The 23,686-nt window shown below is 41.2% G+C and overlaps 1 protein-coding gene across 2 annotated transcripts in view; it reads right to left on the minus strand.

The window, feature by feature from the left end:
- Positions 1-348: 348 nt before the first annotated feature.
- Positions 349-23,686, minus strand: part of LOC306662335 (uncharacterized protein) — a 36,291-nt gene continuing 12,953 nt past the window's right edge. The window contains exons 3-5 of one of the 2 annotated variants that reach the window (XM_079141871.1): positions 22,890-23,018; positions 2,685-2,797; positions 349-1,859 (exon numbers count right to left, since the gene is read on the minus strand). In XM_079141871.1, coding sequence (XP_078997997.1) covers positions 1,856-1,859; positions 2,685-2,797; positions 22,890-23,018 — 246 coding nt within the window. In that variant the 3' untranslated portion in view covers positions 349-1,855. The remainder of the gene's footprint in view (positions 1,860-2,684; positions 2,798-22,889; positions 23,019-23,686) is intronic. The other variant, XR_013764085.1, reaches the window with a different exon arrangement.

Below are 23,686 nucleotides of genomic sequence, written 5' to 3' on the forward strand. Positions count from 1 at the left end.
TGCCATGAAAGGCAAACAGGGAGCATGTTGTTGCCTCAAACCTCTTGGATCTTCCACGCTTTATTCTGCTTACGCTCACAGAGGAGCATCTATACCTTGAGTGAGATAAAGAAGGATTCCAAGCAGTACCAAAGGAAAACAGGTCCTGAGCTCCTGATGCCAGCCTTACTCGGAGGCGAGGAAAATGCGAGTGTGGGTCCTCTGGAGGCCGAGCCTGTGATTCATTTGGTTGATCAGTCTCTCAGTCACCAGCCATTGTTAAGCAACCTCAGATAAGTGCTTGGTCCTTTGCCAAGACTAGAAATTCAGCTGTGAGTAAACCCCGCCCCTGTAGTTCACCCGGGGGGAGGGAAAATGAGGAAGCAGTTGAACCGTAAGCTATGATATTTTGGTATGCCACATTCCATGGCTTATTTGTGGCCACTTTTTTCATACTTTCTTCATTGGCTCCTTGACACAGTTTCTGGTCGGGGTGCCGTGCTTCATTCTGTTGGCACACGCAGACTCCAATAATTTGTGAAGCAGTAGAAAACCTGTTCTCCCCCAGAGTGTCCCCAACTGGACTTCTGCTCTTTGCTCTAACCTTCTAAGAAGGATTGCCATGGTCAGCACAGGTTCTGGCAGCCTCTCCTTTCTATGTCTCCCTAGCCAGCTCAGCGAGAGCTGCACCACATTTGTAAGAAGGTGTGGCTAGGGGAGAAAGAACAATCCTCACTGTCAATCTTGAGCTCCTACTATGTGCCAGGACCCTGTGCCAGATGCTTTATGCACATTATTCTTTATTCTCACCCAACCCTTATGAGATAGGCATTAATACCAGTGTTAGTCAATTTTCATAGCTGAGACCAAAATACCTGACAAAAACAACTTAGAGGAGAAAGTTTATTTTGGTTCAAGGTTTTAGAGGTTCAGTCCATGGTGCCAACTCCATTTCTCTGGACCTGAGGTGGGCAGAACATCTCGGTGGGAGAGAGTGGTGGAGGAAAGCTGCTCAGCTAGGAAACAGAGAGACAGAGACAGGAACGGGCTAGGGACAGATAGCATCCAAGGCCACGCCCCCCACTGACCTCTGGCCATGCCCACCTGCCTACAGTTAGCAACAAGTAGTCCATTCAGATTATCAATCCATCAAATGGGTAAGCCCATGAGGAGGTTACAGCCCTCAACCCAATCTTTTCACCTGTAAACATTTCCTAACACCTAAGCTCTTTGGGGGCCAGTCCAGATTCAAACAATAACCATACCCTCATTTTATAAGTGGGAAAACAGAGAATTTGAGAGTTTTATAAACCTTTCCCAAGATCTCATCACTAATACGTTGCAGAGACAAGACTCAGGACCAAGTATACTTAATTCAAAGGAAATAGACAAATTCAGGTGAACAGTAGCCTGTGAGTGGTGGTACCTGTGAGCCAGGTGGGAACACAAGCTGAATTAAAGTCATTGCACATTTGCCTCTTTCTGCAAATATGTGCGCAACGCTCCTGGTTATTTCACGCACACCTGCATGACACTCCCAGGAGGAGACCTAGAGGAGCCACTGATTTAAAGGGTCAGGGAAGAGGGACAGTCCTCTGCGGTAGGCACCCTCATTCCATGGTGTAGTGACAAGCTCGCCTTGACATATCCTTCCCCAAGAACGCGCCTGTTATACACATCCGCATATTAATGTGCTTGGGGCATCACCCAGAAGATCAGTGTCGACTTTCACTGCTGTGTGGGCTGCCTTTGAAACTTCCCCCAAAGTGACCCCTAGCAAAGTCATTAAAATCAATGTGGCGATCCTGCCTTGGGTCCTTGTCACTCTGGTTCCAGTAAAAGAGGAACAGCTGAAATTTACTGATCCAAATCCTGGTCACCTGGGAAGGAAGAAGAAAATACAGCCTGTTTTTGTTATTTAACACCCCTGGCTAATTAAAAAGGAATTGCCGTTTGTACTTTAGGGGGACATGAATTGAGGGGAGGAGATTATTTTTAAGGTAAACTTTGCACTTAAAATGTAATCCTTGGCTTTCTCGACTTTTTCTTTGGAACAAATAAGATTTCCCCTTGCCAGATTCTCTGAGAACGGTCAGTCAGACCAGGTAAGGGGAAGCCATTTGCACGTTATTGTCTCTTGCACAGAAGTGGAACAAAATGTGAATGTGCTCTGCGGGTCAGCAAATGAGTCCAGGGCACCCAGGTATTCAGCAGAAATGAAGCTTAGCCAGGCAAACCTGTGACTGCTCACGAGGATCAGAGTTTATTTTTTGTTTTAAAACTAGCAGTGGATTTAATTCTCTATAAGCTTTAGTCCTGTCTTGAACATTCTCTCAGCCTTTGGTCATGATTCTGGGAAATAAAACTATCATGACTCCCTGTGGGCAAGGAGTCAGACCCCTGTTTCTGATTTACTAAGGATGATGGAAGTTTGGATCCATGCTGCCTGTCACAGATCTTATCTTGCCTGCACTCAGCAAGATATTGCTCACATTTTTAGGTGGAACTAGAACTTCAAGGAGTGGGAGGCTGGGAAGACACACATCACACTGGCTCCAACCCTGCCCCAACCCCTCCACTAGCTCAAAGTAACCCCCAACTTCCAGGGTCTACTACACTTGCCTTGTGACCTCCTAGCCTCTTTGGATGCCCCACTTTTTGCCCTGGCCTGGCCTGGTTTCTGTCTCTGGCTTTGGCACACTTACCAAGTTTCCGAAGTTTTCTGCAGTACAGCTGTTCTGCAAATAGCCTGGGTGTCTGGCTTAACCCCAAGAAAGCCTCTCACCCACCCACACACTGTTTGGTGACCTGAAAGCACCTGAGTTTTAGGTGCCAAAGATGGAAGAACAAGTCATTAGTTGCAGGATTGTATTAATCAGTCTCTCTCCAAGTGCAACAGATCCAAAAAACCAAACATATTTAATCTTTTTTGGGTTGTTTACATCTAAATTAATGTAGTCACCCCTTTCACCAATAGCAATTAATATTTTGTGGGTGCTAAGCAGGAGCATGGCATTGTACTAAGCCTGCCTAGGGCTCTTCACAATGTAGAGGATGTAAATTTCCAGTTTCAATGAGCATATAATACTAAGCAAGACGTGACAATTAATCAGCAAATATTCATGGAGTGCTTTATTTAGCCTCAGCATTTGGCCAGAAGCGAGTATATCACAACTCAACAATTGTAGGACGGACTCTGTAATAGATGGAAGCTGTCTCCAAAGCCCTAAGCCCTGCTTCACAGAGGAACTTGGACAGTTCCTTCCCCACTTTAGTCCCCAAGCACTCTTTCTCTCTCTTTCTGTTCCTTCCTCTCTTTCTCTCTTCCTCTGTCTTTCTCTCTTCCTCTCTCTTCTCTCCCTTCTTCTCTCTTTCCCTCCCTCCCTCCCTCCCTCCCTTCCTTCCTTCCTTCCTTCCTTCCTTCCTTCCTTCCTTCCTTTCTTCCCTCCTTTCTTTCTTTTTTTTTTGTATTCCCCAATACAAAAAACCCAGGAGAGCTTAACTACTAAGCCATATCCCCAGCCCTTTTTTTAATATTTTATTTTGAGACAAGGTCTTGCTGAGTTCCTTAGGGCCTCACTAAGTTGCTAAGGCTGGCTTTGAACTCGTGATCCTCCTGCCTCAGCCTCTCGAGCTGATAGGATTACACTCTTTTTTGTTCTCTCAGTCCTATCAGAGGTTTCCAACCAGAAGCAGCACCATCCCTCCAGAGAGCGTTTGGAAAGGTATAGGAGCATTTGTCACCTGCTTTGGGCTATCGTGAACTAGCATTTACTGTGTAGAGTATGGGGATGCTGATGTCCCACAATGTGCCCAGCAGCCCTTCAAAACCAAGGACCTTCCCACTCAACATGCCAGGAGAGCTCCTGTTGAAAACAGATAGAACAAAAGCTCCGAAAACACTCAGTGGCTTGAGGAGTCCTCCTGCAGTTTCCCTCCCGGATTCTTTGGGAACACTTTTTGGAAGGGAGGTGACACGTGGAGGGGGCAAGGGTCAGGATAACCCAAATTCTCCAAATGCCATAGGCATTTGAGTTGAAGTCTCAGTGGTCTGTTCTGCTAACAAGTTTAAAAAACAAAACGAAACAAAAACAAAGCTTTGTCATGGTAACGTTAACTTTTCTGGGAAGAAGTTATGCAAGATTCTAAGTTCAGAATAGTATTTTTCAACTCAACAATCATATCACAAGTGTCCAGGGTAATTTTTCTTCAAAATGGTGACTAATTACAAAGGAAAGAGAGGAGCATACACTTAAAAAGGAGGGGTCTGCTGCAGAATGTTTATCACAGCCCCCTACGGCTGTCCGAGCCCCGGGCATCCAAGATGGCCTGCATTATAGCCCGGGTGCTGCAGACCTGCAGCCAGAAGCCAGGGAAGGGCAGTCGAAGGCATAGAAAGAAGTGGAACCAGCTGCGACCAACCCAGGGACAGCACTGGAAGGAGACAGTGGCACCCAGCAGATGCACAGGGTGGACCAGTCAGCCTGAGTCTGCAAGACAGGGCAGAGTGCATAGGGAACCACAGCAAAGATTAAACTTGTTTGGAGCCATGCCCTTCAGGACCCAAAGAGTGACCTTAGAAAGTGATACCTGGATCTGAGGAAGGCTGAAGAAACCTTCACGGCAGGTAAGCCAAGTCTTCATTCACTCACCAGGAAGATTATGGTACAGATTCAAAAGGAAAAAGTGAAACTCAGTGAAGAGTGGATTGGGAGCCTCCCTGTCAGTTAGCAGGCAGAAGAAAGCTAGGAGCATGGCCTTCTAGGCTTGCTGTGATCTTCCACAAACAGATAAGGATAGCTGGGAAAGGCCCATGTGATCCTGAAGCTGCCCAAGCAGAGTAGTGATGTTGGCAGAAGGTGTTTAAATCCAAGTTCTGCTGCTTTCTGCGGTGTGACCCTAGACAAGTTACGCAACCTCTCTGAGCCTCATTTCTCAACTTTAGATGTAGATAATATCGGCTCTCTGCTTATAAAGAGTAGAAATAATTGACTGAAAGCTCAATACTAATACTTCTTAGGCGGTCAACAGACCATAAATGGTATTACTTGATATTTCTGTAAGAATACCCCACAATAGCTTCTTACCATATAACTTGGTACTTAATTCCATACTGTTCTTCTCAAATATGTTTTTGACATAAAATTTTCCTAGTTAAATAATGATTAGAGAATGATCATCAGAATCATTTCTGCAGGATGCTTTGTCATAATGATGGCATCAGTTAAAGCTCATGTCATACAGGCGACAGAAAACCCCATTCAATGAAAGTATGGCTTTTGCAGGTAAATGGATGGAGCTGGAGAATATCATGCTAAGCAAAATAAGCCAGTCCCCAAAACCCAAAGGCTGAATGTTTTCTCTGATAAGCAGATGCTAATTCACAGTGAGTGTGGAGGGAGCCTAGAGAAGAATCTAGGCTACTTTGGATTAAGCAGAGGGGAGTGAAGAATCTAGGCTACTTTGGATTAGGCAGAGGGGAGTGAAGGGAAGGAAGGGATGTGGGAATAGAAAGAAGAGTAGAATGAATCAGACATCATTACCCTATGTGCACATATGATTACCCAGCCAGTGTGATCCTACATCATATACAACCAGAAGAATGAGAAGTTACACCCCATGTATGTTTCATGTGTCAAAAATGCATTCTACTGTCAGGTAGAACAAATTAGAACAAATTTAAAAAATAAAAAAAGTTATAAACCAAAAAAAAAAAAAAAATCAAGAGTAGATCTTTAATTTACATTTAATATTAGACATTTTATGTGTTATGTTGTTATTTCATATCATGAACATATATTCTCTAATGAATTGGGTCAGATATTGAAGCATGGATTTAAAATATCCAAAAAAGGGAAAGAAAATCCCATTCAATCTGGTTTGAGACAAAAAGTGGAAATTATTTCCTTATTTAAACTGAAAAATGAAGAAATGAATCCGGCTGGCTTCAGGTATGACCCATCTAGGGCCCAAACAATATCACCAGGACGGGCCTTTTCTCTTTCCACCCTTTCACTTATTTTTAAATAGAAACTCCACTCATGGTGGCAAATATGGCTCCCCTGTCTCCAGATGCTCAGATTCAAATCCTGTATAAGACTCGGGACATAATCTGCTTAGAGTAATTGGGTCACACCAACCAAAATTGTTCATCCCAAATAGTCACTGTGGCCAAGGGGATCTGGTCTCTGACTGGCAGGGGTCACCTGCCTGCCCCTGTCCTGGAGGATGAAAGCTACTTAAAGCATTTGCACTGAGCAGGGGAAGGGGCTGTTCCACACAGGAAATGCAAGATGAATGGGAACTGAGCAGAAAAACAATACAAATCCACTCCAAGTTCTTTACACACTGCAGGACCACCACTGGGACTCCTCAAGTGGTTAGAATACAGTACTAATCAGGCCATGGCCAGCTATTGACCAGCCAGGTGAGCCATGCAGCTTGGTTCAGAATTTCTCAAAACAGAGTTATGACCCACTACTGTCCGAATCTCTGGGGATACGTGCTCAAAATTTAGGTTCTTGGGTCTGACTCCAGACCTACGCTATCAGAAACTCTGGAGCTGGGCCCCAAGAATCAGGAAGTTCTCAGAAATTTCTAATGGACAGAAAAGTCTGAGAAAGACTAAAGCCTAACTCCTGGCCCTGTCAGTACGTGAGACGTTCAGGTACAATGAACCCTGATATGCTTCCATGAGATGAGTGCTGTCACGGAAGTTCTGTGTTTCATCATTTGATGAGCGGTCCTTTGCCGGAGGGGCCACACGCACACACAGCTGCTTTCTTTCCAGAAGAGAAACTGAGGCACAAGAGGCCAATCAATTAGTGGTAGAACTGACTTCCTGTGTCAGAGTTAAAATAACTACTCAGACTCCCATAACCTCACCCTTCCAGGTTTGTTCTTCTTCATAAATAGTGTTGAAATATACTGCCAGTCTAATTAGACTGCAAGAAAAACTAAGTTGGAAAGGGTCTCCCCATATTTAAGATTGAGTTGATTTACTTTCTTTTCTGGATAAAGACCTCTGTTTTGATAACTGAAATCACACATTTTCCTGCAGCATCCTATTTGGGATACAAATCCTCCTTTTGTGCTTTGTATCTACACTGTTTATACTAGCCGCCCCTTAGTCACTTTGTAATTATGTCAGTTATCAGATTGACTATCATCATATCCTGGTACTTGTGTCAGTAGGACCTACATACTAGCATAACGCTCCATCACAATGTCTAGTCATCATTTCTCTCCATCATGCAGGTATTGTGTCACCTTGTCGTCACAGGAAAGGTAGGTCTGGGGAGGTAGCTCAGTGGTAGAGCATTAGCCTAGCATGTGCAAGACCCAGGGTTCAATTTCTGGTACTGAAAAAAGGCTCAATAAATTGTAATTGCTCCATTTGATTATGAGTTATTATTGTCAATCTCATACTGTGACTAATTTTTACATTAAACTTTAGCCTGAGTACATATATATAAGAAATAGTATATATATAGGGTGGTACCCTATTGTTTCAGGTATGCATTGGGGTTCTTGGAACATATCCCCCTGGGATAAGAAGGGACTGCTGTAAATCAGAATAAACAACATGGAACCTGAAACCAGCTTTAGATTCATATCTAAAGAAATGTGAGCCCAATTGAATTTGCTTCTTTAAATAAAAATGTGATCTTATCGAGTCATTGAAACTCCTACCTAGTGGTGACGGGCAGAATTCCAGCTCTTCTGTTTTCAACATTCGACACTGTTTTTACATCCTTTTATAGCATTCCTTTTGCAAGTCAGGAGTAGCATTCCATAGTGAGAATTACTGCCAGACAAAGGCCTTATGAAGCAACTTTACTGCCACTGCCACTTCTATTTTCTAAGGGATCCTTTTATATACAAAGTCCAAGATGGCATCAGGCTTGTTTCTTCAGCAGCAATACTATGGGCTCATATCAACAGTAAACAATCACTCACTATTATCTCTGGGTTTTTGTTTTTCCCCCTGCAAGGCTGTTTCTAAATAGCAGTTTTCTCTTTTATATATTTGTGGATTATTATTTCTTCCCAGATGTATTCCCTTATATTTATCTATATAAATATCATCTCATTTAATTCACTTCCTCACTAAGTTTGCCAGGTCAAACTACAATTTAATCCATCTTTTCCCTCTCTTCCTTTCTTCCTTCTTTTCTTCCTTCCTCACTCTCTCTTGCAGAGGTTAAAATACTCTGTTCTGGCATTTTGACTATTTAAGCCAAAGACACCCGAAAAACAACAGTTGCAAAAAAGATTACTTTGACCTTCATGCTTTTCTTCTTGAGAGCAGAATATGAAATTCCCATGCAAACGACATGCTTCCTACACCAGAAACATGCAACATCCTCACGTTCAAAGATGAGAAGTCAAAGATGAAAGAACAGACTTTGTTTAAAAATTCTGATCTTTTAAGTTTCCCACATCATTTAGTTACACTTCATGACTATTCTGCATTCCATCCAGAGTCTAGGCCAGTTCAAGCTGTAATTGCCCCCCAAACAATACCAACCCCTACAAACTCAAAGTTGAAATCCCAAAAGAACAAAATCTCCTGAATCTAAAATCCTGAAAGATCAAAATCTCAAAAATACGTTCTGGAAAAAATGATGGAAAGATTCTTTAAAATTTGTTCATTTCTATTTTTATTTTTTGCAGTGCTAGGGATTGAACTCAGGGCCTTGTGCATGTTAGACAAGTGCTCTTCCATGGAGCTACATCTTCAGTCTTATATTTTTAAAACAGGAAACTTATTTGAGAGACATAAAAATAGGACAGAACACTTCATAAGCCACTTTACACAATTAAATAGGCAATAATCATAGCATACATATTTTTGCAAGCTTAAACACTCAACCATGTTAGTGACGTCACCTGAGCATAATAGTTATGAGTAGGTAAATTGTATTGCTAAAGAAATAAGTCAAAAGGTAAAGTATAAACATAAACCATTATGGTTGGTGAGTATGTGCATCCAGCTTTATAACTGTGATTATCTGTAAAACCATGATAGGTATTATAGTTGGATGAGACTGATCAAAAATCACAATCAGGTGCATTGACACATGCCTGTAATCTCAGTGGCTCAGAAAGCTTTGGCCAGAGAATAGAAAGTTAGAGGTGAGACTCAGTAACTTAGCTAGGCCCTAAGCAACTTAGGGAGAACACGTCTCAAAATTTAAAAGAAGAAAAAATTTAAAAGGGCTGCAGATGTGGCTCAGTGGTTAAGCACCCCTGGGTTCAATATCTGATACCAAAACAAAACAAAACAAATAAACACCCTGAGTCACCACCATGTATGAGTCACCCAAAAAGTTGAGATCTTGAGAAATTTTTACAAATGCAGATGTACAAAGAGGACATTTGCATTTAAAAAAATTTTAGAGCATTTCAACATTTTTATGTACATACTTAGTCTTACACACAAAGTCAATGTTGTGATAATGCACTTTCTTGAAGTCAAACTTGAAAAAAAATGCAGGCACTGAATTAGAATGCCTAAATTGGATTTGAATTCTCTAAAAGTCTTTATACCTCCTGTGTAATTTAAATTTAACAATTTATACCTCTAGTTCTGAAAGCAATACAATGATGGAAAGCATAGCATAGCAAATTGTAAAAAATAAGGGTAATCGCCTGCCTTTCACCTACCCATCCCCCACCACCTGAGGTCCACCTGCCAATTGTCTGCTGGTAGCCAGCAGACAGACCATAGACTGCCAGTGGATCGTCAGCTGCCTGCTATTGCCTGGAAGTCCATTGTCACAGTAACTGCAGGTTTGGTCCCACGTGGCTGCCACCATTTTGAGACAAGGGCCAGGAACTGTAGGACCCCCAGCCAGACTGACCCCCCACCTCCTGGACCCCTCAACCAGATTGACCACACTTCGCCTCCAGTACCCACAGCCAACCACACCCACACTCCAAGCTGCAGCTCCCCATTTGCCAACACATTTGGAGACCATCTTGGATTATCCTGGAAGCGGTAGCTCCCATCTTTAGGTGGGGCAAATCCCATCCCGAGACCCTGCTGGAGACTGGAAGCTCATTGTCAGGTATCTCTCATGCATCAGGCTACTGAAGACTGGGAGGTTTGAATAGTGCATGACTGTTACAGTGTAGATTTTTTTCTTTTCTTTTTTCTTTTTGAAAATGATTAAATTTTTATTTCTTTACTTTTCTCTTTCACACAGGCATTGGAATGAATGTGCTCACAATCATATGCACATTAGCATGTGGAGCTTTATCACATCAGTACTTCTCCAGGCTCCACCAAGATGACAGCTGTGAAGAGCAACCGTCAGTGGTTCACAACTCGATTCTAAGTTAAGAATTTCCTGCATTCTAGTCCCACGTGGTCACAAAAGTGGTTGACCCAGGACATCCAGTCTTTCTGTATCTTGGTGTTCTCTGACTGTAAAATGAAAAAATACCTGACAAGATGTGGGTCATATGGGAATAAGTTGGTGTCTGGAGATACCTATAGGAGATTGGGAGCTAAAATATAAATACAGAGGCTTTTTCCTCGGGGCAACCCAAGATGGCGGACTAGAGGGTGACTGCATCTCCAGTTGCTCCAGAACCCAGGATTCAAGAAGGGGAGGCATTGAGAGAATCGGACTAAAATAGAACCGTGGGGTGAGTCTCCCCCACCCGGTGAAGCTCGGCCTGGGCGGCAGGCCTGGATTTGGGCGGCTTATTAAAGTAGGGCAGGGCAGCTAGAGTCTCCCCCAGGCAGCCCTGAGCACTCTGGTGGTGGGCTCCTCCCACAGGGCCAGATTCTCCAGCTTCTCAGAGCAGGCCCCCCAGTGAGAGCCTTTCTGCACAGAACCAGCTCCAAGTCCCTGAGCCAGCACACTGCAAGCTCCAGCCCGCCCGCAGGTTGCTTCAGAGACCAAGACAGGGCAGCCAGGGACTTCCCCAAGCGCCCGGCTCCCTCCGGCGGGAAGCGCCTTTCTAGGCTAACTTCTCAGAGCAGACCGCCCAGTAAGAGCCTTTCTACACAGAGCCAGCCACAAGTTCTCAAGCCAGCGGAGAGCTCCAACCCACAAGCAGCCTCTGAGACCAGGGCAGGGCAGCCATAGACCTCTCCAGGTCTCTCTCCCTGGAACCAGTAGCAGGCTAGGGGCAGCCTTCTTCGAAAGCACTGCATTATCAAGTTACTCCAAGATTTCAGGCTACTGAAGGCTGGGAGGTGATACACTGGAAATCTACAGGGACCCTATAAGCCAATAGAGGAAATCTGCAATATCACAGAGTCCCACTGAAATCTGACCAATATGAGAAAACAAGGGAAGAAAATGTCCCAAACACACCTAGATACTATATCAATAAAACCCAACAACAGCACAGCAGAAGAAATGTCAGAAAGGGAGTTCAGAATGTACATAATTAAAACAATCAGGGAAGCAAATGAGGAGATGAAAGAGCAAATGCAGGCATTGAAGGAGGAGATGAAAGAGCAAAGGCAGGCATTAAATGATCACACCAATCAACAGTTAAACGAGCAAATACGGGAAGCAAGAGATCATTTCAATAAAGAGTTAGAGATACTGAAAAAAAAAAAAAAACAGAAATCCTTGAAATGAAGGAAACAATAAACCAAGTTAAAAACTCCATAGAAAGCATAACCAATAGGATAGAACACCTGGAAGACAGAACCTCAGACATTGAAGACAAAATATTTAATCTTTTTTTTTTTTTTTTTGCAGGAACTCACACAAGAGATTTTATTAAGCAGACAGGCAGAGTGTCTCCCTGCAGAGTGAGAGAGAGAAAATGAGAGAAATAGAGAGAGAGAGAGAGTGAAAGCCAGGAGGAGAGAGCATGAAAGCGAGGAGAGAGACAGAAAATGGTGGGGGAACTATTCTTAAGGAGTGGAATTTCGTGGGCTAATAACAGTGGCCCAATGGCTGGTTCGTGGGCTAACAATCTGGGTTGTAAATGGGTGTGGGGGAGGGAGAATAATGGCGGCAGCAAAATAGCAGATCTGATGCCAACATTCCTCCTTTTTTGTTTTTGTAGATACTGGAGGTGGGACAATGGTCTTTCTTCTGTAGCTTCTTCCTGCTGGTTAGGGGGCGAAGAGTCTCATTCCTAAGTGGCAGTAGACGAGCCCATCCGAGTCACAGCACCAATGAAAGTACCAGAAACCACTCCGGACACGGGAGCTCACGCAACAGATTTTATTAAGCAGATGGGCAGAGTGTCTCCCTGCAGGGTGAGAGAGAGAGAGGCAGCAAGAGTGAGAAGGAGTGAGCGTGAAAGCGAGGAGGGAAGAGAGAGAGAATGGCGGGGGAGCTATTCTTAAGTCAAAATATTTAATCTTGAAAACAAAGTTGACCAAATAGAGAAGATGGTAAGAAATCATGAACAGAATCTCTAAGAATTATGGAATATCATGAAGAGGCCAAACTTAAGAATTATTGGGATTGAGGAAGGCTTAGAGAAACAAACCAAAGGAATGAACAATCTACTCAATGAAATAATATCAGAAAATTTCCCAAATCTGAAGAATGAAATGGAAAACCAAGTACAAGAGGCTTATAGGATTCCAAATATACAAAATTACAACAGACCCACACCAAGGCACATTATTATGAAAATACCTAACATACAAAATAAAGACAGATTTTTAAAGGCCGCGACAGAAAAGAATCAAATTACATTCAGGGGGAAACCAATAAGAATATCAGCAGATTTTTCAATCCCGAACCTAAAAGCTAGAAGGGCCTGGAACAACATTTACCAAGCCCTGAAAGAAAATGGATGCCAACCAAGAATCTTATACCCAGCAAAACTTACTTTCAGATTTGACGATGAAATAAGATCCTTCCATGATAAACAAAAGCTAAAGGAATTTATAAAAAGAAAGCCAGAATTGCAGAACATTCTCAGCAAAATATTCCATGAGGAAGAGATGAAAAACAACGATGCAAATCAACAATGGGAGGAACTAGCCTAAAGGAATAGACAAATAAAGGAGAAACCAAATCATGTCAAAAACAAAAATGAGTCAAATGACTGGGAATACAAATCATATCACAATAATAACCATGAATATTAATGGCCTGAACTCATCAATCAAAAGGCATAGACTGGCAGACTGGATTAAAAAGAAAAATCCAACAATATGCTGCCTGCAAGAGACTCATCTCATAGAAAGAGATACCCATAGACTAAAGCTGAAAGGATGGGAAAAAACATACCGTGCACATGGACACAGCAAAAAAGCTAGAGTATCCATCCTCATTTCAGATAATGTGGACTTCAAGCCAAAACTAGTCAGAAGGGATAAAGAAGGACATTACATACTGCTTAAGGGAAGCATAAATCAGCAAGACATAACAATCATAAATATCTATGCCCTGAACATTGTCTCATCCATGTACATCAAACAATCCTTCTCAATTCCAGAAATCAAATGGACCACAATACAATAATACTAGGCGATTTTTAACACACCTCTCTCACCGCTGCATAGATCGTCCAAACAAAAATTGAATAAAGAAACCATAGATCACAATAACACAATCAACAATTTAGACTTAACCGACTTATATAGAATATACCATCCAACAAAGAACAAATACACTTTCTTCTCAGCAGCACATGGATCCTTCTCTAAAATAGACCATGTCTTATGCCACAAAGCTACTGTTAGCAAATACAAGAAGACAGAGATACTACCTTGTACTCCATCAGATCATAATGGATTGAAATTAGAAATAAATGACAGAATAAAAAACAGAAACTTCTCCAATACCTGGAGATTAAATAATACACTATTATATGATGAATGGATAACAGAAGACATCAAGAGGGAAATAAAAAAATTCTTAGAAGTAAACGAGAACAAAGACACATCATATCAAAATCTCTGGGACACTATGAAAGCAGTACTTAGAGGAAGATTTATTTCATGGGGCGCATTCAACAAAAGAAGTAGAAATCAACAAATAAACGACTTAACACTACAGCTCAAAGCCCTAGAAAAAGAAGAACAGACCAACACCAAAAGTAGTAGAAGACAGGAAATAGTTAAACTCAGAGCCAAAATCAACGAAATTGAAACAAAAGAAACAATCGGAAAAATTAACAAAATAAATAATTGGTTCTTTGAAAAAATAAACAAAATTGATAAACCCTTAGCCAGACTAACAAAGAGAAAGAGGGAGAAAACTCAAATTACTAAAATTCGGAATGAACAAGGAAATAGAACAGCAGACACGAGTGAAATACAAAACATAATTAGAAGCTATTTTAAAAATCTGTACTCCAACAAAACAGAAAACCTCGAAGACATCAACAAGTTTCTAGAAACATATGAATTACCTAAACTGAACGAGGAGAACATACACAACTTAATTAAATCAATTTCAAGCAACGAAATAGAAGAGGTCATCAAAAGCCTACCAACAAAGAAAAGTCTGGGACCAGATGGGTTCTCAGCCGAGTTCTACAAAACCTTTAAAGAAGAGCTCATTCCAATACTTCTCAAAGTATTCCATAAAATAGAAGAGGAGGGAACCCTCTCAAACTCATTCTATGAAGCCAATATCACCCTGATACCTAAACCAGACAGAGACACATCGAGGAAAGAAAATTTCAGACCAATATCCTTAATGAACATTGACGCAAAAATTCTCAATAAAATTTTAGCAAATCGCATACAAAAATATATTAAAAAGATAGTGCACCACAATCAAGTAGGTTTTATCCCAGGGATGCAAGGTTGGTTCAACATCCGGAAATCAATAAATGTCATTCACCATATCAACAGACTAAAAGTTAAGAATCACATGATTATTTCAATAGATGCAGAAAAAGCATTCGATAAAATACAGCATCCCTTCATGCTCAAAACACTAGAAAAAATTGGGGTAGTGGGAACTTTCCTTAACATTGTAAAGGCCATCTATGCTAAGCCCATGGCCAACATCATTCTAAATGGTGAAAAATGAAAAGCATTCCCCCTAAAAACTGGAACAAGGCAGGGATGCCCTCTTTCACCACTTCGATTCAACATCGTTCTTGAGACTCTGGCCAGAGCAATTAGACAGACCAAAGAAATTAAAGGGATATGAATTGGAAAAGAACTCAAACTATCCCTGTTCGCTGATGACATGATTATATATTTAGAGGAACCTGGAAATTCCACCAGAAAACTCTTAGAACTCGTATGTGAATTCAGTAAAATAGCAGATTACAAGATCAATGCTCATAAATCCAATACATTTTTATACCTAAGTGATGAATCTTCAGAAAGAGAAATTAGGAAAACTACCCCATTCACAATAGCATCGAAAAAAATAAAATACTTGGGAATCAATCTCACAAAAGAGGTGAAAGACCTCTACAATGAGAACTACAGAACACTAAAGAAAGAAATTAAAGAAAACCTTAGAAGATGGAAAGATCTCCCATGTTCTTGGATAGGCAGAATTAATATTGTCAAAATGGCCATACTACCTAAAGTGCTATACAGATTCAATGCAATTCCAGTTAAAATCCCAATGATGTACCTTACAGAAATAGAGCAAACAATTATGAAATTCATCTGGAAGAATGAGAAACCCAGAATAGCTAAAGCAATCCTCAGTAGAAAGAGCGAAGCAGGGGGTATCGCAATACCAGATCTTCAACTCTATTACAAAGCAATAGTAACAAATATGGCATGGTATTGGTACCAAAATAGACAGGTAGATTGATGGTAAAGAATAAAGGACATGGACACAAACCCAAATAAATACAATTTTCTCATACAAAGGTATGAGAAAATAGACAAGGTGCCAAAAATATGCAATGGAGAAAAGATAGCCTCTTCAACAAATGGTGCTGGGAAAACTGGAAAACCATATGTAACATAATGAAATTAAACCCCTATCTCTCACCCTGCACAAAACTCAACTCAAAATGGATCAAGGACCTTGGAATCAGACCAGAGACCCTGCATCTTAAAGAAGAAAAAGTAGGTCCAAACCTTCAACTTGTTGGCTTAGGATCAGACTTCCTTAACAGGACTCCCATAGCAAGAAATAAAATAAAAGCAAGAATCAACAACTGGGATAGATTCAAACTAAAAAGCTTTCTCTCAGCAAAAGAAACTATCAGTAATGTGAAGAGAGAGCCTAAGAGAGTGGGAGAATATCTTTGCCAATCATACTTCAGATAGAGTGCTAATTTCCAGAATCTATAAAGAACTCAAAAAACTCTACACCATGAATACAAATAATCCAATCAACAAATGGGCTAAGGAAATGAACAGACACTTCACAGAAGAAGATGTACAAGCAATCAACAGATATATGAAAAAATGTTCAACATCTCTAGTAATAAGAGAAATGCAAATCAAAACTACCCTAAGATTTCATCTCACCCCAATTAGAATGGCGATTATCAAGAACACAAACAACAATAGGTGTTGGAGAGGATGTGGGGAAAAGGGTACACTCATACATTGCTAGTGGGGTTGCAAATTAGTGCAGTCACTCTGGAAAGCAGTATGGAGATTCCTCAGAAAGCTTGGAATGGACCCACCATTTGACCCAGCTATCCCACTCCTTGGCCTATACCCAAAGGACTTAAAATCAGCATACTACAGAGATATAGCCACATCAATGTTCATAGCTGCTCAATTCACAATAGCCAGATTGTGGAACCAACCTAGATGCCCTTCAGTTGATGAATGGATAAAGAAACTGTGGCATATATATACAATGGAATATTACTCAGCCATGAAGAATGATAAAATTATGGCATTTGCAGGCAAATGGATGAAATTGGAGAATATCATGCTAAGTGAGATAAGCCAATCTCAAAAAACTAAAGGACGAATGATCTCACTGATAAGTGGATGAGGACATGTAATGGGGGTAGGAGGGGTTAGCGTTAGGGTTAGGGTTAGGTTTAGGATTAGGGATAAGGAGGGTGGTAAGAATGGAGGAAGGAAGGACTGTATAGAGGGAAAAGAGGTGGGAAGGGTGGGGGGCGAAGGGAAAAAAATAACAGAATGAATCAAACAACATTGTCCTATATAAATTTATGTTTTTTTAATTAAAAAAATATATAAATACATACATACATACATGGCAGGCTTTAAAAGTCAAATTCCTAAAAAATGTCACATCAATAAGAGATCATACATAATTGGGACTGCAGAGCCTGAAGTAAAGAACACAGGATTCAGCTAAGTTAGCTTTCACTTTTAGTTGTCTTTGAGGTGAGATTGGGTTCCCGTGGGATTCGGAAGTTGATGGTCTGGGTGTGGGTGCAGGGGGCACCGCTGCCAACACTTTAAATGTGCCTCTTCCTGTATCGCATGAATGCGTTTTGGTTTTGGAAAGGTGCTGAGTTCTTGGGCTAATCCCAGAGTCAAGTAGGTTGGGACACGATGAGCATTCAAATCAACTTTGGATCATTCATTTCAGAGAAATTAATGACACTGTCATTTTCTTCTCCAGAATCACATAGACGTGTAACTTCTAGGCCCAGACCATAATCCATGGTGCAGTTTTGTGTGGTGGTTAAAAGCAGAGGGCTGGTGTATGTCAGACCTGGGCTTTAGAACTACTGGAAAGAGACCCACATGTTTGTCCCTATTTTCAGTCTATTTGGGAAACCCTCTCCCCAAAATAAAGATCAAAAAGAGCTAGCTCTTACTAATCATATTTCCAGGGGAGTATAATAAAATATGACTTCTTCCTAAATCAACATTTAGGTTGAATTCTATAGTTAGCACACATAATACCAACCAGTCAAATTTTGAAAATGAAGATGGATATGTATTAGAAGATATCTAAATATAATTATGTGTGAAACATACTCACCTGCACACACACAGTAATTTGAGTATTGTGGTATTGGTGCAGGAGTGGATAGACAAACCAGTGGAAGAAAGGATGGTTCTGGGTCTATTTGTGCTGCTCTCACAGAATACTAAGTCCTGGGTAATTTAGAAGCTTTAAGAACTTATCTGGAGGTAGGGAGTCTAAGATTGAGGGGCCACCTCTGGCTAGGGTATTCTTGCTGGGTCATAAAATGGCTAAATGCATCACATGGCAAGGGCACAAGAGAGACAAACTCCCTTTCATAACAAAGCCACTCTTGTGTTAAGGAACAATTCCTGTGAGAATGACAGTATTCCATTCATGGAGACAGAGGCTTGATGGCCCGATCACCTCCATAAAGGTTTCACCTCTCCACAGACTCAGTTTGCAACACATCAACTTAAGGGGACATTCAAATGACAACAGGTGAATTAATCATCAAATAGTGCTGAAAAAAATATTGAAGATCCATTTGGAAAGGAATTATTTATAGGCATTACTTCCACCATAGAAGAAAACAAACTCCAGGTGAATTGAAGCAGTCTATGTCAAAAAAAAAAAAAAAAAAAGTCACAATAAGAAAACAAGGGGTGTTGGAAGCTAAATATTTTTATGATCTGTGACTGGAAAGAATTTCAAAACTTTTTTTATGAAAAAAATAACTGAAGAAAAGGGAATTTGGCCACATAAAAATGTAAGACTTGGGCACATAAAAATTAGCATAAATAAGAAATGACCGACAAGACGTTAATGTTCCTTCCATTATTCATTCGATGAATATTGAGTACTTACAATGTGCTAGACACTTTGTGCTAGGTGTGCAGCAGAAGGCAATAGAGACCAAAATGACTGCCCTTGTTTTAAGGAAATGGACAATAAATATATTTTTAAGGGGTTGGGACTGTGGCTCTGTGGCACAGCACTTGCCTAGCATGTGTGAGGCACTGCGTTCAATTCTCAGCACCACACATAAATAAATAAATAAATAAATAAATAAATAAATAAATAAATAAATAAATAAAGGTTCATTGACAACTTAAAATTTTTTTTTAAATAAATTTTTAAGACAGATAGTAAATCCCCACTAGAAAAATGGACAAAAGATATAAGTAGACAAGTCACCCCAGAGAAAAATTGAGTATCTAGTCAGCTTAGGTTTGTGCTGTTCCTCCTCAGGTGTGGTCTAAATTCTGCAAGCAGGATCGGAATCAACCATCCAGCAGGCCTCATTCTGATGAGTAGCATCAAATAGCTAGCTCCTCTGCCAACAGTTCTGCCAGGCCTTGCACTCCTGCCACCTGTTTGGGGTTCCAGGCCCTGAAGTCAGTGCCCATTCTGGGATCCTAGCTCCTCTACTTCAGATCCAACTGTGGGGGTCTTAAGCCCCCTTGCTCTTCTCGACCAGCGACAAGGGAAGGGGACACTCCCCAACAAGGTCAGACCGGGATAGGTAGGGCCGACTGACTGCCCGCACCCAGCCCTTCCGCCGGAGGACAATCAGACGTGTCAGGGAGACCAGTCACAGCAGGAACTTGTTTATTGAGGAAGTCACACAGCTTTTATGTAGGGTGGGGGCTAGGTGGGAACCAATCAGCTTAAAGGTCAGCAAGGCATGGGAGGTTCATGCAGGCAAGAGTCGCATAGGACTGTATGGCAAGCACGAGCTGATCACGTTGGCGGAACTGTTGTTAACCAATCCCTGACGGTGGTATTGAAACCACCTTGAGGCCTTGATCTTGCTCACTCGCCAGGGAGTAAGGAGTCAGCCTGAGTTAGTTAACGTGTCATTAGTCCCAACATCCAACATCTTGAGCAGGCTACTTCATTTCTTTGGGTCTGTTTTCCTCATCTAGAAATCACAGATTAAAGTAGGACCTATCCCATAAAGTTGGGATGAGGATCAAATGAGCTAGCACATGTGACCACTTAGAACAACACCAGAGGCAGAATGAGCACTCAATTAATAATAATTATTATTGAGCTCCTTTACAGTCACCATTGTACTGGGCAGGAGGAAAAACCCACTCCCTTCAGGCAGTGCCCTATTCAGGACTGACTCAAGTCTAAGTTTTATGCCATCTGCCCTCACCCCAGTGGCAGTGAATTTTCCTTTAAGACAACTCCATGTACATAACATTACTCTGGACCATAACTCAGGACCAGGAGAATATTGTTTCTCACATGTTCACTGACACACTGAGTCTGCTTTTTTTTTTTTTTTTTTTTTTTTTTGGTAGCACTGGGGATTGACAAGAAGCTGAGGCAGGAGGATTGCAAGTTCAAAGCGAGGCTCATCAATTTAGTGAGTTTCTAAGCAACTTAGACCCTGCCTCAAAATTAAAACACCAAAACAGAAACCAGAGTGGGATGTGACTCAGTAGTTAAGGGCACTTGAATTCAATCCCTGGTACATTAAAAAAAAAATGGGGAATTAACAGGGGCACTCCACCTCTGAACTACATCTCCAGCCCTGTTTTTTATTTTATTTTGTGACTGAGTCTCACCAAGTGGCCTCAAACTTGCGATCCTCCTTCCTCAGTCCCCTAAATTGCTGGGATTACAGGCGTGCACCACCACACCCAGTCAACACTTCGGGTCTTCATTTTGAAATGTCTATGTGTATTGCTCTGCAGACCTTTCTACTCCTTCATGCATTACCTCTTGATGATTTACTAAGCTGTGATAAACTTTGACCTTGCCTGTCTCTCCAATCTATGGAAAGCAATGGAAAAAAGACTTGACAAAAGACCCTCTTGAACTTCCAAAGAATGAATGGAAAAAAAAAAGGAAGGAAGGAAGAAATTTGTTAGCATTTCTCCCAGAATTTGTTAAAAACTACCCCTACCATATACATGTTTATTCTTCTGCCCTGGCCTTCTCAGGTACCCATCTCCCCACCAACCCCCCAGTAAATTCTACAATCCCCAGGTAGTATTTCAACATAGCTCAGTCCTGTCTTGGAAGTGGCCTAAGATAAAATGACCGTTCTCCAAGGTAAAAGAGAGATTTCAGGTTCATTATCCAATGGCTGATGTGAAATTTCAGGGTCTCTTGGATCCGTGGCTCAGGAGCAAGGCCATGAATAACTAAGACTTGAACCTTCTCTATTACACCTGCTTCTTTACAAAACATCTCAGGAAGGAGCAAGAATTACATGAAAATTTTGACTCTAGTATAATTCTGCTGCTATTCTTTGTTCACAAAACCAAAATACATTTCAATATGATAGTAAAATCATAGCTCTTGGAGAATTTCTAATAAATACAGAATCTCCAGAAGCATTAACTATGTCCAAATTCTTGTTTTCAAAAGTGGAAATTCTTTCTGCTAACTATAACCATTCAGATTTGCAAGCAGGAAGGTTACAGTTCAATGAAAATCCTTTTTCAAGAATACTAATACAGTTGTGAAACACAGAAAAGTTAATATGGATAGAGAATGAGTATTTAAATTCATAGACATGCAGATTTGAAAAGGACTTCCTGTTATAGATTTAATTTTAATTGTAGCAGAGCCTGGTTTCACCTTTAATTTTCCCTAACCTATGTTCTCTTTTATGATCCATAATTGAAGAAGCATTTACAGAAGGACATTTTTGCCTAACAAAAAAATAGCTAGAGAATTATGGGCTGAATAAAATCTCCCAGTGACAAATTACAGGCTAGTTGTGTAAATGAATTAACAGGCTGTCATAGACAATAGAACCAGGGAAGACTGTACACTGGAGATAAGCTGCCCTATCTTAAGGGGTCAGCATGTCCTTAGCCAGTGCCTGCCAACTGTTGCTATTCAGGCTGAGGGATGTGGGGATGCATGATTTTCCAGTTTTTCAAGATAAGGCAGAAATTCTGATTTTTTCAAGAAATCTCCAAATTTTTTATATTTTGAAAACTCTGCAAAAATCAAAACAAAACACCATATAGGGAAACAAGCAAAACGCATTTTCCATCTGGAAATACTTTGTGGGTTACCAAGTAGCAAGCCCTGCAATTGAACTCAGTCATATGATTTTCTGTTTTTGTTTGCTGTTTAGGTTTCATAGCAAATAGATAATTCCCATGAAGCATTGACTTTGAAGATAAAGTGTATTCAGGGCAATAACACTGATAACTAAAACTAGAGACCTTATCCAAATGAGAACCATCATGAAAAACAATAACATAGAGAGGGAGTGTAGAATGTTCTAGCAGTTTATGAATCAGGTCAACTGTGTGGGCAGTCTCTTGAATGAGAATTTTCCGTGAAGCCATACCACTAAGCTGTGAGAGGGTGGGGTTGTCAAAGGGCAAGTCAGAGGCAGCATGGAGACAAGTATTTAAGTTTGTTTGATCACCAAGAGTAACTTGAAGCAGGGGTTAAGTTTGTCTTGTACATTACTTCAGATTAAATAGCAGATTCTGTGTCCTGACTCTCTTCTTTCAGATCAGTCAGTTCTTTCCTCATGAATCAGTTTTGTCAGATCTATGATACAGGGAATTCTTCTTGAGGTAATAGTTTAGGTTTGATTCCTACCTGAGCTCAGTTTGCATAACTACAATGAAATAACGGAAGCAGGTTAGCTTACTAAAGAGGAGGCTCCTTCAGCTCATGGTTATAGAGGCTGAAAGTCTGCCCAGCATGTGGATGGCAAAACAAGAGTGCAAGAGTGTGTGTGTGTGTGTGTGTGTGTGTAGAAGCAGGAAGTCAGGGAGAGACTTAGGCCCCACAATCGCTTCAAAGGGCACACCCCCAATTTACCTAAAGACCCCTTCCAGGCTCAACTCTTAAAGGTCCAATTCGCTCTCACATTGCCACACTGGGGACCAAGTGTCCCAAACAATATGCAAACCATAGAAGTTCTAAATGCATTATGCTGTTTTCTTATTTCATTTATTTATAATATTATTCTTAGGCTAATACGAAAATCAGTCTAAGGAAACTATGCCACCCCATTCTCTCGCCCAGCTAGGCCTTCCTTTGGTTACAGGAACCCCCCCTCCCCCAGTCCTGGTTTGACTAAACAGAGGCAATGACAGCCACTGCCTGGAAGTGCCAGAGCCACTTTGGGATCCATCACAGCAGTACCTGTTCCAGGGCTGACAGTGGAATGGGCTTCTGACCTTCTTCCCCTTCTATTCTTCCTCCTTTTGTTCTTCTAGTCATGTTCAAGAGCTGGAAAATGTCCTTATTGTCCCTATGATGAGGAGCTGTGTCCTTGAGTCAAACAAACAAAAATAGCTGGAGAATCCCTGTGTGTTGTGGGAGAACGTAAGAAATCTCATTTTCCCACAATCCAGGGGTAAGACAAGTGACATGGGGCAGTAGTAGGTACAAGAAGAAGTGATAAGAAGGTTCTGGAAGTAAAGATAAAAGGGATCCCAAGGTCTGTTATTTGGTCCTGGAGATACCAAGATCAATATGATAAATTTTATTAAGATAATAAATAAGATATGGAAGTTTAGAGTCTAAAAACTAGAACAGACTATAATTACCAACATAATATAACACAGTAGTAACAGCCTTCAGAGGAAATGCAGAGAAACAGTATAGACAAACCAAGCCTGAGGGCAGGCTTTAAAGAAAATTTGGTTACTGGAACAGCATGGTCTTGTTCTGTTTGTGGAACTGGTAATAGAACCTAGAGCATCGGACATGCTAGGCAAATGCTCCACCACTGAACTACAGCCCCAGCTCTTTTTCCTTTATGTTGAGACAGGGTCTCTCTAAGTCACTCACCAGGCCGCAAACTTGTAATCCTCCTGACTCAACCTCCCCAATAGCTGGAATTACAGGTGTGCACCACTGTGCTCAGTCATGAACATACTCTCGAAAGACAATATTTATGGATGATTTGCCTTTGAAAGAGCACACTGCTTGTAACA

Source organism: Sciurus vulgaris (genome assembly GCF_902686455.1).
Source record: "Sciurus vulgaris genome assembly, chromosome: 5".
NCBI lineage: Eukaryota > Metazoa > Chordata > Mammalia > Rodentia > Sciuridae > Sciurus > Sciurus vulgaris.